Source organism: Orcinus orca, chromosome 15 (assembly GCF_937001465.1).
Source record: "Orcinus orca chromosome 15, mOrcOrc1.1, whole genome shotgun sequence".
NCBI lineage: Eukaryota > Metazoa > Chordata > Mammalia > Artiodactyla > Delphinidae > Orcinus > Orcinus orca.
In genome coordinates, this window is record NC_064573.1 from 68,366,893 (window position 1) to 68,381,903 (window position 15,011).

General features: G+C 43.2%; 1 protein-coding gene across 3 annotated transcripts in view; it reads left to right on the top strand.

The window, feature by feature from the left end:
* TTC28 (tetratricopeptide repeat domain 28) overlaps window positions 1-15,011 on the top strand; it is a 590,731-nt gene that overhangs the window by 473,449 nt on the left and 102,271 nt on the right. For all 3 annotated transcript variants that reach the window (XM_004283800.4, XM_033412749.2, XM_033412750.2), the window contains one exon: window positions 12,443-13,784. In XM_004283800.4, coding sequence (XP_004283848.1) covers window positions 12,443-13,784 — 1,342 coding nt within the window. The remainder of the gene's footprint in view (window positions 1-12,442; window positions 13,785-15,011) is intronic.

Below are 15,011 nucleotides of genomic sequence, written 5' to 3' on the forward strand. Positions count from 1 at the left end.
TCCATATTCAGAGGTAGCAAGGGAGGAGGAAGAAGTGAAAATGAATGTTGGGTGAGCCAAACTTTGTGGTCTGCTAGAAACATTTTTTTAATATGTATTATTTTTATAATTGAAAAATATTTTTGAGATTATTATGTTCAATTTTGATTATAGAATCTAAATAATGTAAAAATATGCCAAAAGGACAAAAAGAAAGCCATAAAAGCATTAAAGTTGTCTGCTCTGGGTCTCGACAGCAGTAGTATTCTGCATTAGTGTTTCTGTGTGTGATAGAGGGGGAGAGATTGAGTGGTTCCTCTATTTATATGTACATGGAAGAAGTGTTTGGCTGGAGATAGGAGTGTAGACGGACAGGGGACTGGTCTGGCAGGATAGACAGACAAGGACCCACCCCTTCCTGATGTAGCAGGGTTGAGGTGTGTCAAGAACGAACAGATGTTTTGGGAAGCCCAAGTTTAGGTGATTTCTACAGATTTCTCTGATCCTGTGAGTTTACACCTTGAATAAAGGAGGTAAATGGGGTTTCCCATTTAAAGCGGTTCACAAGAGGAATACACGTTTAAATCTTCTGTGATGTGCATGAGTGAGCCAGCCTCAGGAGCCTCTAATTTCCTAAGTAAATTCCTCTCAATTAAACAGAAAGAGGAAAAAAACTGAAAGCAGTAAACGGATTCACAATTTCAATCCCATTCCATGTTTTTGAAATTGCCCTAACCAAAAGCCCATATTCTAATAGAAAAATGAGCAGAATATATGAATCACTTGTTTTGATAGCATTATGCTTAATCTAGCTAGAACACTTCACACAATCATAGAGTTTGAGTTTTCTATCCAGTGTGAATTTTTAAAATGAAGCTTTTCAGACCCGATTGCCTTGGGAAAGCAGATTTCATAATTTGCTCTCCAGCCTTGCTGGAAAATCCATCTGTCTTTGCAATTGAATTTGCAAAGTGAAGTCATTTTGAAGAGCTGTTCTTTTGGCCAGCTCTTCTGCTCCTCCTCCCTTTCCCTGTTCGTTTCCAGGGCTTCCTGTTGGTCTGGGCAGACCATGCCATCCTCTCGTCCTCTCTGGGCTGACAGAATGATGTGGCCTCAGGAGAAGGGCTTTGTCCTCACTGCAGACTGTACAGTTGAATTCTGTAGCAGTTGCTGCCTCAGACTTTCAGAGGAACGAAGTAATCCAGGGGAAAAGTGCTGGGTTGGGAGGCTGTGGGCCTGAGCTCAGGTCCTAGCTGTATAACTTAGTGACCACGTGGCCTTTGTGAGTGTCTTCAAAAGCAGGCCCAGCTACCCTGCCTTTGTCCTGGAGTCAAATAAGATAATGGAGGCCTGAAGACTTTGCAAACTGACAAGTGCCGTAAAATGTTAGATTTAATTCTGTCCAATAATTCAGTGAACATTTTTGGAAACAGTGAGTTTTAGGGTATCTGAAGTATATCCATTAGGCAGTTAGATTTATGAGACTAACGTTTAGGAGAGAACTCTAAGCTGGAAGTGCATATTTGGGAGTCACGTAATCGGTTCTTGTTGTCATAGTTTTGAATGAGATCACCAAGGAGAATTTTGTATATTATTGTCATTATTACTGCTACTACTATTTTCATTATTTAGGGAAAGGTTCCCCTCTTCCTTGTTAATTATCATAATGAAATTGGGAGGAAGCCCATATATGGTGTCTTTTGATTTATATTCTCAGTGAATTATATTTCACAGGTAAGAAACTGGTAGAGGGAATCAGTCAGTACACCAGATTTTTTTTTTTTTTTTTTTTGCGGTACGCGGGCCTCTCACTGTTGTGGGCTCTCCCGTTGCGGAGCACAGCCTCCGGACGCGCAGGCTCAGCGGCCATGGCTCACGGGCCCAGCCGCTCTGCGGCATGTGGGATCTTCCCGGACCAGGGCACGAACCTGTGTCCCCTGCATCGGCAGGCAGATTCTCAACCACTGTGCCACCAGGGAAGCCCAGTACACCAGATTTTAAAATTAGGGTTTCCAGTTTCTTAGTCTTTTGCTTAGATTATTGGATACCAGCCAAAAGACTTCCTAATTTATTATTTTGCTGATTTATTTTAACAGCTTCAACTATATGACAGTACAGAAGTGAAGTTGTTTTTTTTCAGATTATTAATGAGTGCCAGGGTATGAAATCACCTCAGCATCCAGTGTTTCTCAATGTAGTCTCTTGGCATTTGGGGATGCAGTGGTTCTTCATTGTGCAGGACTTACCCACATGGTGCAGGCTGTTTGGTACCCCTGGCCTCACCCACAGCCTGCCATGGTGGGCCCCCAGATATTCTGACAACCCAAATTGCCCCTCTACATTTCTAGATGCCCTTGGGGGGCCTCCTCTCCCACATGCACACACTGAGACCCTTAAGGAAATGGGCTCCATTTCTCTCATCACATGCAGAGCTTGGCTCTGATATTCTCAGAGCCCTTGATTTTGCACTCTCCTTAGATGGTATGACCTGGTGTCAAGTTCCCTTTGGTGTACTCGCTTTGGAAATATGACGGCATCTTAAGGTAAAGTGAATTATATTCTGTAGCAAAATAATTTTAGAGGGAGTGGCATATTTTGATTTTGTTATTTATAATATGAAGCGCTATGGTAATTGAGCTGTTTGGAATAATACTGATACCCTAGAAAATGGAGTATCACACCTTGGTATTCACTGGTTTATTTGATCTTCATAATAGCCATCTGAGATAGATGAAAACTTGAGGCCAGGAGAAGTAGTAACTTTCCTAAGAGCATGAAACAGTGAAGTGGTAGAACCAAGAATAGGGAACTTCTAATTCTGGTCGCAGTGTCTTTCCATCATCAAGTACTGTCTCTAAGTAACTGGCATTTCTGGGTTATTAAAGCTGGTAGAACAAGACCAATGAAACAAATTGCAGAGAAGTCAAGAAGTGACAGGCTAGGGGGGTAGGCAGATTACTGAGGTAAAGTCAGCTGAGCATACAGCAGATGTGGAAGGGGTTTTTGATTGCTTCCTTGTTTATAACTTGTTTCATTCCATAAAGGATTTTACTTAACTTATCAAATGATGATACACTAGAAATAGAAAATCAAGAAAATACAAATAAAAGTAGGAAACCAAGATTAAAGAAAAGAGCCTAAACATGCAGCCCATAAAGGCTAAAATATTTAGTTGTTAAACAGTTTCATATTCGAGTCAGAGCTTCCTGATGACCAAAAGCAAAAACAGAAACACATAATTCTCCTTACCCAAAAGATAGGAGCATAGAATTCCTCAGAGGAAGGAAAACAGAATTCTGAAAGAAATTTCTCAAGAGAGGTTTTATATAAGGGAATTTGGTAACAAAATTTATACCTGTCAAAAAATTTTAACAGCAAAGATTATAATAGATTTCAGTATGCTTTTTCTACTGTCAAACTTGAATCAAAAACAAATCAACTAATTAGGGCATTAAGATTAAACCTCAATTCACTTAAGCCTATTCTGTGTGAGTCGAAGGTAATTTGGTTCAAGTTTATAGATTTTAGTGGTCTCACTTGATCCAGGGCTAGAATTTAGAACAGTCAGAGGTGTGGATGACCCCAAAACCACTCATGAAATAAATGTCTATTAATAGGTATCTCTCTTCTGACACAGAGTTTTTAGGACAGTTTGAAATTGTATGGTTTGACAAGGCTTGGAGTATTGATATTGGAAGGCACATCCATCAGGATGTGTTAGGGTCTGGTGCAGTAACAACAGCCCACAAGTCTTAGTGGCCCAGAACAACAAAGTGTGTTCATGCACAGCCTACCACAGGTTCGTGTAGCCCTTTCGGGCAACTCAGTAATCCAGGCCTGCCGTGGCTCCGTCTCCCTACAGCAGTGCCATCTGGAACACACAGCTTCCACAGTCAGTGGGGCAGGGGAGGAGAGTGTGGAATATTGTATTCCAGCCCTTCAATGCTCTGTCTGGAAGTAACATATCACTTCTGCTCACATTTCATGGGGCAAAGCAAGACACTTGGCCATGCCTAACTTCTAATGAGTGGGAAAATGGATACCTGGATGTAGAAGAGAACCAGAGAACAGTGATCATTAGTAAAGTCCATCTCAGAATGGGGAGAAAGGCAGGCCAAGCCAAGTGAGTGGGACGAGAAAGTCAGGCATCCAAGGCAGCGTGGGAGTGAGCAACAGGGCAAGGGGGCTGCTTCGTGGCTGGCACAGCGCAGGGAGCACGGGGCAGGGATGGCTGGGCTGGACCTGGATCCAGAAAGCTCGTAAATGCTGTTTTAATTGGCTTGTTCTCTACACTACAGGCTAGAGGAACTCTCAGAAGGTGCTCCAGGGAGGTGGGACCTGTCCAGTGTCTAGAGGCTCAGCTCAAGGGAGGAGCAGAAGCAGCTATCTCTGCATTTCAGTGATTCTACCCCAGGGCTTGAAACAAAAGAAATGTTTGTTTCATATTGAAACTAACTCCCTGTAACATTCTCAGCATTGTTAACTTATGAGGGTGCCTCCCACCTCTTATTGTGAACCAGAATGAAAACCAGGCATACTTTGCCTTTTCCAAACAGTGACTAATGGCCAGGCTTGGCCAGGCAGGCCCAGCATATTTTTCACTCTGCTCTGGGCTTCGCACCAAGTTCCCTCACAGTGGCCTGGTCACAGCCGTTAAGGATGACTGTGCCTAGCACTTCCTACCTCATCATCCATCTCCAGAGCCCCCTCTGCAGCCACCTTCTTTTTAATGGGTTTAATTATTACTTCCCCTACTTCATGGCACAATTAATCTTCCCCACTGCCTCAGGATTTACAGCCGTACAGGCCCAGGGAATCACTGAGCTGTTCACCTGCAGTCTTGGTTTTTAACTATCTGAGGGAAGGTAGGAAGTGGGGCCATGTATGAAGGCAGTGAAGTATTTGTGAGCTCCAGTGGCTCCAGGCTGGCTTCTTGTCGCCTTCACTCAGCCCAGGCCTTTGGGGCGGTGGCAGGAGGGGACTACAGAGGAGCTGCCTCTGTCTCTGTTCACCCTAAGGGAAGCCTTGAGGGCTGGGGATGGAGTAGCTAGTGCCTCTCTTTCTCTTTCGACTGCATTTTATTAAGTTTGGTTGTAAGATGAATAAGTTCTAGGGATCGAATGTACAGCATGGTGACTATTGTTAATAATGTTGTATTGTAAGAGAGTAGATCTTAAGCATTCTCACCACAAAAAGGTGATGGATGTGTTAATTGACTTGATTGTGGTAATCATTTCACAGTGTATATGCATATCAAGTCACATTGTACACATTAAATATATATAATTTTGTCAATTATACCTCAGTAAAGCTGGGGGGTGGTAGGACAGGTAGTTTCCAGTGAAATGTGTTTGTGGGAGGGAGAGGTGGCACGTGCAAGGATTTCCTCGGCTTTATTATAGCCACCTCCTCAGGATTGAGACAGAAGGGAAGGGCAGTTGGGATCTGGGACAGAAGTGCCACTGTACTCTCAATGTCACTGAAGACATCCTAAATTGCTGTTGAAGCAAAAGAAGATTACAGGCTCTTAACTTCACTTACCCTTTGGAGGAACAGGAAGAGCCTGGTGGGTTTGGTAGAAAAAGTAGACAGATGTAATTAAGATAAATGAGGGCAGAAGAGGCAGATGATGGCCCAAGAGTTCTCTGGAGGTGATGCCCACACCGGCAGTTACATCTGCTTCCTCCCCTTACATTCCAGAGTCTCTTAGGGTTTTCTGGTCTCTAATGTATACCTCTCTGCTCTAGAAAAAAATTTAGCCAGCCCATCGGTCTGTTTTTACATAGCTGCCAGAGGGTTGGTTTGCCATGACAGTATACTAATGTTAATAAAGAAGAAGTGGGTTTAAAATCATGACCACCTTTCACTAGGAGGCATGCCAGCTTCATTACAGAAGGGGAGGAAGTGAAATAGCATGGACTCCTGAGTCAGAAGAACCAGGCTCCTGTATCAGTCCTGCCACTTTGAGCCATATGGGCCTGATTTTTGATATATAGGGTTCTTGAACCCTATATTGACCTCGCAAGATTGTTTTGAGGAGTGAATGAGATCATCAAGTAGAGAGCCAGGCACACGTTCTCCGGAAAAGCTTACCTACCAGGAGAATGCTTGTAGCTGAAATCATATGATAAGCAATTTTGGAATGATCTGACATTTTAAAATATCTATACCTTTGCTGTCTTCCACTGGCAAAAATAATGGAGACTCGTCTCCGGGAACATAAATAGTCACCTGAAAATGAGTTAGTTAAGACATCCGGTTGGTTGTATTTATAACAGAGCACTATGCTCTTGTGCCTTTGTAGACATTTGTTTACTAACCAGATCTGTCCCCTCCTCCCCACCCCAAGCTTTGAGATATTTTAAGTACACTGTAGAGAACTCTTATGTGGAAACTTGAGAGGGAGAGAGAGGGTCCAGGGAACCTAGAGATGTCCGGACTTGGAATAATGGGTCCCCAGGAGAAACTGGGGCCCCTTCTGGGGAGGGGGAGGATTGGGAGAAGCAGCTGAGAATATGCAGTGCTGCAGAATATTCTGTGGAGCAGGTTTTCTCAGCTGTTTTTACCATCCCTTCCCACTCTGCCTCTTTGATAGACAAAGTATCACCCTATCTTTTTTTTTTTTTTTGGGGGGTACGTGGACCTCTCACTGTTGTGGCCTCTCCCGTTGCGGAGCACAGGCTCCGGATGCACAGGCTCAGCGGCCGTGGCTCACGGGCCCAGCTGCTGCACGGCATGTGGGATCTTCCCGGACCGGGGCACGAACCCGTGTCCCCTGCATCGGCAGGTGGACTCTCAACCACTGCGCCACCAGGGAAGCCCAATATCACCCTATCTTTAAGATGATTTGAAATTAAAGACAAAACTAAATATCATGACAATAAACAAATCAGGGCAAAGGGACAAAGCGCTGTGTTGTTCTGTCTACACATGTCCTCCTCTCAGCCTGGGGAAGGATACGTATGGAGTCTGGTATAGCTGTAGAGGCTGATGACCAGCTGGTTTCTTTTTTTCTACTAAGGTCCCGAAGACGAAAAGTAAACTTAAACGTCCATATTGGGACTTACTTATGAGGGAGTTTCCTGATCCATAAGGAGCTACAGACCTCTCTGCCTATCTCAATTATTTGATTTAACTTTTTATTATGGAAATTTTCAGACACGTACATATACAAACAGAGAAAATAGTATAATGAATCCCCATATGACAACAATCCCCAATTATCAACATTTTGCTAAAATCATTTCATCTATTTTCGTAAACACAAACATATACTTACTTTTCCCCTCTGCTGGAGTACTTTTAAAGCAAATAGTAGACACTGTGTTGTTTCATCTGTAAGTAATTGCATAAGTATTCCTAGCAGATGAGAAGTTTTTAAAGTATAGCTACTGTCCTGTGTCACACCTAGTGAGACTAAATACAGTTCCTTTATGTCTTCTGCTTATCTTGAAAGCAGGTGGGCTGGTACAGCTGAAGGTCTATGGGTCGAGAGTCCTTCTCTCTGCTCTGTCGCTAACTCACTTCCTCTCACTGGGCCAGGGTCATGTCATTTACAAAGTTAGGAGGACTCTTCCAGTTCCCAAAACTTGATATTTCCTTTGAGAATAGCTAGTGATTTGGCTAGAATGTAGCCAAACTCAACCAGTTTAAAAGCAGTGGGAAAGAATAGATGAGCTCTTAAAGCCCCATTTGGATTGTGTACTATTAATAATCAAAATAATAATATTTTAAGTAAATGAGAAGAATGCACACATCCTTTGTAGAAGTACAATGAGGCCCTACTTTTAGAGAATTTGCAAGAGAAAAGGCTGCCAGAATTCACTGCTAAGATGCTAACTATTCTAGTTTCAGTAGAGTTCTGTTAGGCTTGTCCTGTTCACACCTCCCTTGATCTTTGCTGGTAATGGTTAACAATAGAGGCAAAATGTACTGAGCACTTACTATGTCCCAGGCACTTGTGCTAGCCTCCCATAAGCATGACTCCTTGGCCCTCACAACAGGTCTTTGCAGTAGCTCTTATTGTTCCTATGGCAGTGACCATTCCTGATGCATAGGTGGAGGTTTACTGTGGGGATGGATGTATAAATCCATAAGCATGTGTCATTTCTCTACATGCCCTGTGAGAACTGGGCTTTGTGAGGATCTTCTGCCCCACTAATCTTCATTTAATTCCCCTCCCTGCAGCACGTTGTCACCTAGCATGCCCTCTGACAGGCCCTCTGTAAGTCTTCATCTGAGTGACAGCCCTGGAAAATCAAGCTGTGGTCTCGAAAGGGAAGGAGGATCTGCAGATTATCTCCTCAGCATGTGCAGTCACTCTCCTGGCAGCTCTCAGGGCTGCTTTTATGTTGCTTCAACAAAGAGAAGAGCTGCCAAGAGTGTGTAATGTTCCGTTCAGAATTCTCCAGGCTGGCAGCGGCTGGGACAGAGCGGACACAAGGGCAGAAGAAAAAATTCCCACCTCAGCCGGCCCATCTCCTCTACCCTTGCCTGTGTCTGGAAGTCTTTGTTTTGAGAATCTTCCTATGCTTTAGAGACCCTTGGAAGTGTCAGCTGAGGGGGAAGGCGGGGGCGAAAGGGAGTGTGTGGCAAACTGGCTGGGGGTCAGATCATTTTGCTGTAACCAGCAGGCAGTTTCTTTCACAAATCATTGAACCCTGGGTAGCCATTATCATCCCAACTGCTCCCTATTAACTAGCCAGACTCTTGAGGCCCTGAGAGCAAGAGAAATGGAATTACTTTTCCTTTGAACGCTCACTCTTTGAATACCGTTCATACTGTGTTTAGGAAGCATGCGATAGTTAGCAAAGCCTATTGATATACACTACTGTGTTTCTCATACCATTTCTTTGAGATGATTATAACCTGGCCTTATTAATAAGAAAACCAAAAACACCAAAAAGTTTTCAAGAAAGTTTTCAAGAAAAGAAAACAAAGGCTCTGAGACAGAAACTTAGGGTCTCAAAGATACTCAGCTGAATGAGGTGGGAGCCAGGCTTGTAAACGGGACTTCTGAGTTAAAGTTCTGTGCCTTTTCCATTATAGTGTGCCTTCCAGATACTTAGCCAGCTTCCTATAGCTTCCTATAGGATGGGGTACAAGTGGGGAGGATGGGGTGCTAGCCAGGTGACCTGTTTCTTTAGCAGTAGGGTGCATACAAAAAACCTGAGCTTCCTCAGTTTCCTTCTCTGAAGGTCCCACACTGCTTGCTTCCTCTTAACACCACCTTAGCAACCAATCAGTGATCATATTGGCTTAAAAATCATTGCAGTGGGGGCTTCCCTGGTGGCACAGTGGTTGAGAGTCCGCCTGCCGATGCAGGGGACACGAGTTCGTGCCCCGGTCCGGGAAGATCCCACATGCCGTGGAGCAGCTGGGCCTGTGAGCCACGGCCGCTGAGCCTGCGTGTCCGGAGCCTGTGCTCCGCAACAGGAGAGACCACAACAGTGAGAGGCCCGCGTACAGCAAAAAAAAAAAAAAAAAAAAAAAATCATTGCAGTGAAATCCGAAAGCTGTGGGGAAAAAAATCAATGTAAAGGCATTGCTAGGGGGGAAAGTGCTCAGAGGGATGTGTGGGCACTCATGCTGCCCTCCCCAGCTCTGGCTCTGTTCATGACTCTGCACTCATGGCAGGTCAGGTATTTTGCCCCTTATTTCTCCTTATGCAGAAGCTGAGGAGAGAGGGAATAAATGATTCATTTCCTCTAAGGATACTTGGAAATTTGAAACCTACAAGTTTTTTCTTTAGATAAAAGCCATTTAGAGATACAGGCTGCATTCAGGTCTTCAGAACTGAAATGTTTCTGTCACTAAGAGGGCTTCCTTCAGGTGATGCTAAGGTAGTGCCTTTTGGCAGCTTAGAGTTTCTAACCTTGAGACAGGCTCTGAAAACCTGACCTTTCCAGCTAGGACGCCAGTGACATCTCCAGTCCTCAGGAATGTTGCTCTAATTAGAGCAGAGTTTCAAAAATTTGAGTAATATTTAACCAGGTGTTTCATCATAGAAAAACCATTTAAAACACAGATAAGCAAAATTTCACCACTCAAAGATCACTACTGTTACCTTTGTAAAAAATGTATGCTGTGTGTATAAGTATAAACATGTATGTAAATACATACATCCTATTAATGTTTTTATTAAGTGTACTGTTTGTGCCCATATAACCCCTTAATATATTATAATTTTTCCCATGTCAGTATATAAACTTCTATTTCATCATTTTTTTTACTTCACCATTTTTAATGGCACCATGTTATTCCGTAATATAGAGTACCATGATTTGCTTATTTTAAACTATGAAATATTTTACTCATAAAAGAAAATACACAGAAGAATTACCATAGTTTGTTTAATCTCTACCACCTCGAGAATTCCCTCCCCTAGAAGCATATAGTAATTTCAGTAACTAATATTTGAATTTCACCTTATAGTTTACAATGCACTTGCACATACATTATTTCATTTGATCCTCATTACTATCCTCTAAGGTTGGTATCAAGATTATTATTTTCCTCAATTTATAGATGAACTAAAAAAAGCTCAAAGAGGCTAAATGATTTATCCAGTGCCCTAAATCCAGTTAATGTCATACAGATGGCTGGACCCAGAGCTCAGCACGACTCCTGGGGCAGGGCAGACCTCCACTGCAGGCAGGGGAGGAAGTCAGGACCGGAGGAGTGGCCCTGGCATGCTCCTCTCTCTCCCACGCCCCCGCTCACTTCAGCTTTTATTATGTGTATTGACATTATTTGTTTCATGACCGTCTCCCTTATGACCCTGTGTGCTTTCTGAGGGCAGACACGTGTCTTCATTTCTCTCCCTGTGTGCTGCCCTCCACAAGGCTTAGTACACAATAAATATTCAGTTAATATTTGTTGGGTCAGTGTGTAAGTAAATGAAGGAAGGAAGGAAGGAATGAAAGGTGTAGAGATAAGCAAATTGCAGAGGCTGGATTTCGATAGCTTGCTTTCTCAGTGCCTCTATTTTCAGTTCAGACATGTTAGCAACCCATCTTGGTGTTTTTGAGTTCTTATACTTCTGCAGGTTTTGGTCACCAGTGCAAAGTTCACACGTTGATGCACAGAAAAGCATGTTCAAAACCAAGGGCGAAGAGAAACCTGTTTGCATACTAGATCCCTCCGCCTTTTCTGTGCCTCCCCATCCCAGCCCCAACTGAAATGAACCAGGCTGTCCTTAAAGGCGCTTCCCAAGTTACTTTTATTATATCCCTCGTTTGGAACTACTTTATATTTATGATATTTATGATATATCTCATTTTGAACTGCTTGTAAAAACAACAGCTTAGCTTAGCAGCTATAGCATAGTTTATGAGGGCTGTTTGAAGTGCTGTTATTGTTGACTGTAAAAGCTAGATAGCAGAATTACAAGAAATTCTGGAACAAAAACCATTCAAATCCTATCACCTAACAAGGCAACTGTTTTTATTTTTGCATAATACCCTCGAGGTCTTGTCCATGTGCACAGATTCATTTTCCTAGTCATTGTGAGGGAGCGGGCAGCATTGTTTTCTGCTTTTTCCACTTAACATTATTGCAAGAACTCTTTTTTCCCCATTTTTCTGCATAGACTTCGTAATTATCTTTTTAATGACTGCATAATCCCCTGATGAGTTGATATACCAAAATGTACTTATAAAATCCCCAAGTTGTTTGCCATTGAAGATGTTTCTGATTTTCCACTAATCTATAATGGTGCAGTGAAGATTGTTATGCATACAGCTTTTGCATTTGTTGTATGATTGCCTTAGAAGACATTCCCCTGAGCAGGATTGCAGGGTCTGAGCAGCACCGTGTGTGGTTCTTGCCATGCTGCTCCTCCAAAGGCTGTTCCCGTTTGTGTCCAGCAGTTGATGTGTTTACCAGCTTCAGGGCCACCTCGTCAGTATAGGGTATTGTTTAAATTTTTTGTTTGCTAATTTAGTAGAAGTAAAATGGTACTTCAGGGTTGCTTTATTTTGCATTTCTTTGATTATTAAAAGAAATTAACATTTTCCCCTGTGGTTACTCTGTATTTCCTTGGATGTGAGTTGTCTGCTCACTTTTACTATTTTTGCCTATTTCAGTAAATTGGGGTCTTGATTTTTTTTTTAATGAAACAAATGAAATCTTTATACACGATAGCTATTGAATTTTTTTGTATAATTCATATATTTTCCAGTATTGTGTTTGCCTTTTAATTTTAGATATATATTTATAGTATAAAACTTATTATTTTTGTAACCAAATCTGTCAGTTTTTTTTTTTATTCCTGTTGCTTTGAAGCTTAGAAAGCTATCCCCCCTCTGGAGAGCTGATAAATATTTAATTCTACCTTCTGTTATTTTAAATTCTTTAATTCATCTGGATTGTATTTGAGTATAAATCGAGTTGCAAATTACATTTTTCTATATTGCTAATCAGTCATTTCAACCCTTTTCTATTGTTTTATTCTCTTTCTCAGGAATCATACACCAGATGAAAGGTGATTATGATACTGCACTGAAACTCCACAAGACCCACCTGTGCATCGCCCAGGAGCTGAGTGATTACGCCGCCCAGGGCCGTGCCTACGGGAATATGGGCAATGCCTACAATGCTCTGGGCATGTACGACCAGGCTGTCAAGTACCACCGGCAGGAGCTGCAGATCTCCATGGAAGTGAATGACCGTGCCTCACAGGCATCCACACACGGGAACCTTGCCGTGGCCTATCAGGCCCTGGGTGCCCACGACCGGGCCCTGCAGCACTATCAGAACCACCTGAACATCGCTCGGGAGCTGCGTGACATCCAGAGCGAGGCCCGGGCCCTCAGCAACCTGGGCAACTTCCACTGCTCTCGAGGGGAGTACGTCCAGGCCGCCCCCTATTACGAACAGTACCTCCGGCTTGCTCCCGAGCTTCAAGACATGGAAGGAGAAGGGAAGGTCTGCCACAATCTTGGCTACGCCCATTACTGCCTTGGAAATTACCAGGAGGCGGTGAAGTACTATGAGCAGGATCTGGCCCTGGCCAAAGACCTTCATGACAAATTGAGCCAAGCAAAAGCCTACTGCAACTTGGGCTTAGCATTCAAGGCTCTGCTGAATTTTAACAAAGCCGAAGAGTGTCAGAAGTACTTACTGTCCCTAGCCCAGTCCCTGAATAACTCCCAGGCTAAATTTCGAGCCCTGGGGAACCTGGGCGATATATTCATCTGTAAAAAAGATATCAGTGGTGCAATAAAATTCTATGAGCAGCAGCTGGGCTTGGCTCACCATGTAAAGGACAGAAGACTGGAGGCCAGTGCATATGCAGCCCTGGGCACCGCATACCGAATGATCCAGAAACACGACAAGGCCTTGGGTTATCACACACAGGAACTGGAGGTATATCAGGAGCTGAGCGACTTGCCGGGAGAGTGCAGAGCTCATGGGCACCTGGCAGCCGTCTACATGGCCCTTGGGAAATACACGATGGCATTCAAGTGTTATGAAGAGCAGCTGGATCTAGGGCAGAAGCTGAAAGATCCGAGTCTAGAAGCTCAGGTCTATGGCAACATGGGCATCACAAAGATGAACATGAATGTGATGGAAGAAGCCATCGGCTACTTCGAGCAGCAGCTGGCCATGCTGCAGCAGCTGAGTGGAAATGAGTCTGTGCTCGACAGGGGCCGGGCCTATGGCAACCTGGGGGATTGCTATGAGGCCCTGGGTGACTATGAGGAAGCTATAAAGTACTATGAACAATATTTATCTGTTGCCCAGAGTCTAAATCGCATGCAAGACCAAGCCAAGGCTTACCGGGGCCTGGGAAATGGACACAGGTAAAAATGAGAGGACAAATGTGGTTGATAAACCTGCACAAAGAGCAGTTGTGAAAGTAATGGCCACTTAATGTCTGCATGGCAGCTTATTGACTACAAATCATTTCCATGCATACCTCATTTCGTTCCTCCAATAATTCTGTGAAATTAGCAGGGTATATTTTTACCCTTATGTTATATAGGAAGAAACTAAGGCCCAGAGTTTATGTCCAAGATTACACAGCTTAAAAGGGACAGGTGAGGTTAAACCCAGGGCTCTCTGACTCCAAATGCACTACCTTTTTGACTACATCATAATGAGCAGAATAAAAGAGATAATAGGAATGGGAAAGATGAATGAATTGATCTAACTTATATTTTCTGAATGCCCCTCACATTATATGGATGTGTTCATTAATATAACACCTATACCCACCAATTACCTGGACCCCATTTTGTTGCTTTTAGGGAAAGCCACCTCATAATAGTGGGAGTGAATAAACATATACTGTCATGCTAGCCACCTTGCATAGATATCTTGCTTAATATTTATAGCAATCCCGTATTAGTCTACATTTATTATCATCTGCTATGGGATGTGGGATTTATTAGCATCCAGAAACTGAAGCTCAGGAAAAGGAATTCATGTGTCCTACACAACTGGCTTGGTCTGCCGCCAGAATCCATGCTCTTCTCACTCTTATCGTGTCATCTCTTAGCAGCACAAAAAGATACACTGTTGGCCAAGGTGGTGCTTTCCTTCTGAACGTGGGCAACCCAAGAAGGTGTCTGTGTCTGCAGAATATACGGCCTCTCCAGATAGGCAGGGGATTAGGGCTCCTGGAGTGGAGGAAGGGCAAGGGTCAGACTAAATCATCACCCACAGAGTGCTCTGAGAAGCTAAGTGTGAAAGATTTATAGCCATTGTAAAGTGATTTCAAAAACATAGTCTAAGCAGTAGTGGAAATTGGGAGGCCCAAAGAACCAAACAGTTCACTTGCTATCATTGTGCCTATTAATATATTTTATGTTTCCTCTGGGGTATATATCCCATTGAATCTCAAGCTCTTGGGAAGGTCACTAAGGGATGACTTTTGAATTGCTTTCCAGATTATGAAATTCCCCTGCATCTCACTCTAAGGGCACATGATAGATTTTAGCTAGAAGAGAAGTTAAGAGCTTCTATAGTAAGTGACAGTGACAAATGCTTTTCATTTTCTCAGGGGCTTTAGCATGTCTGCACCTGCA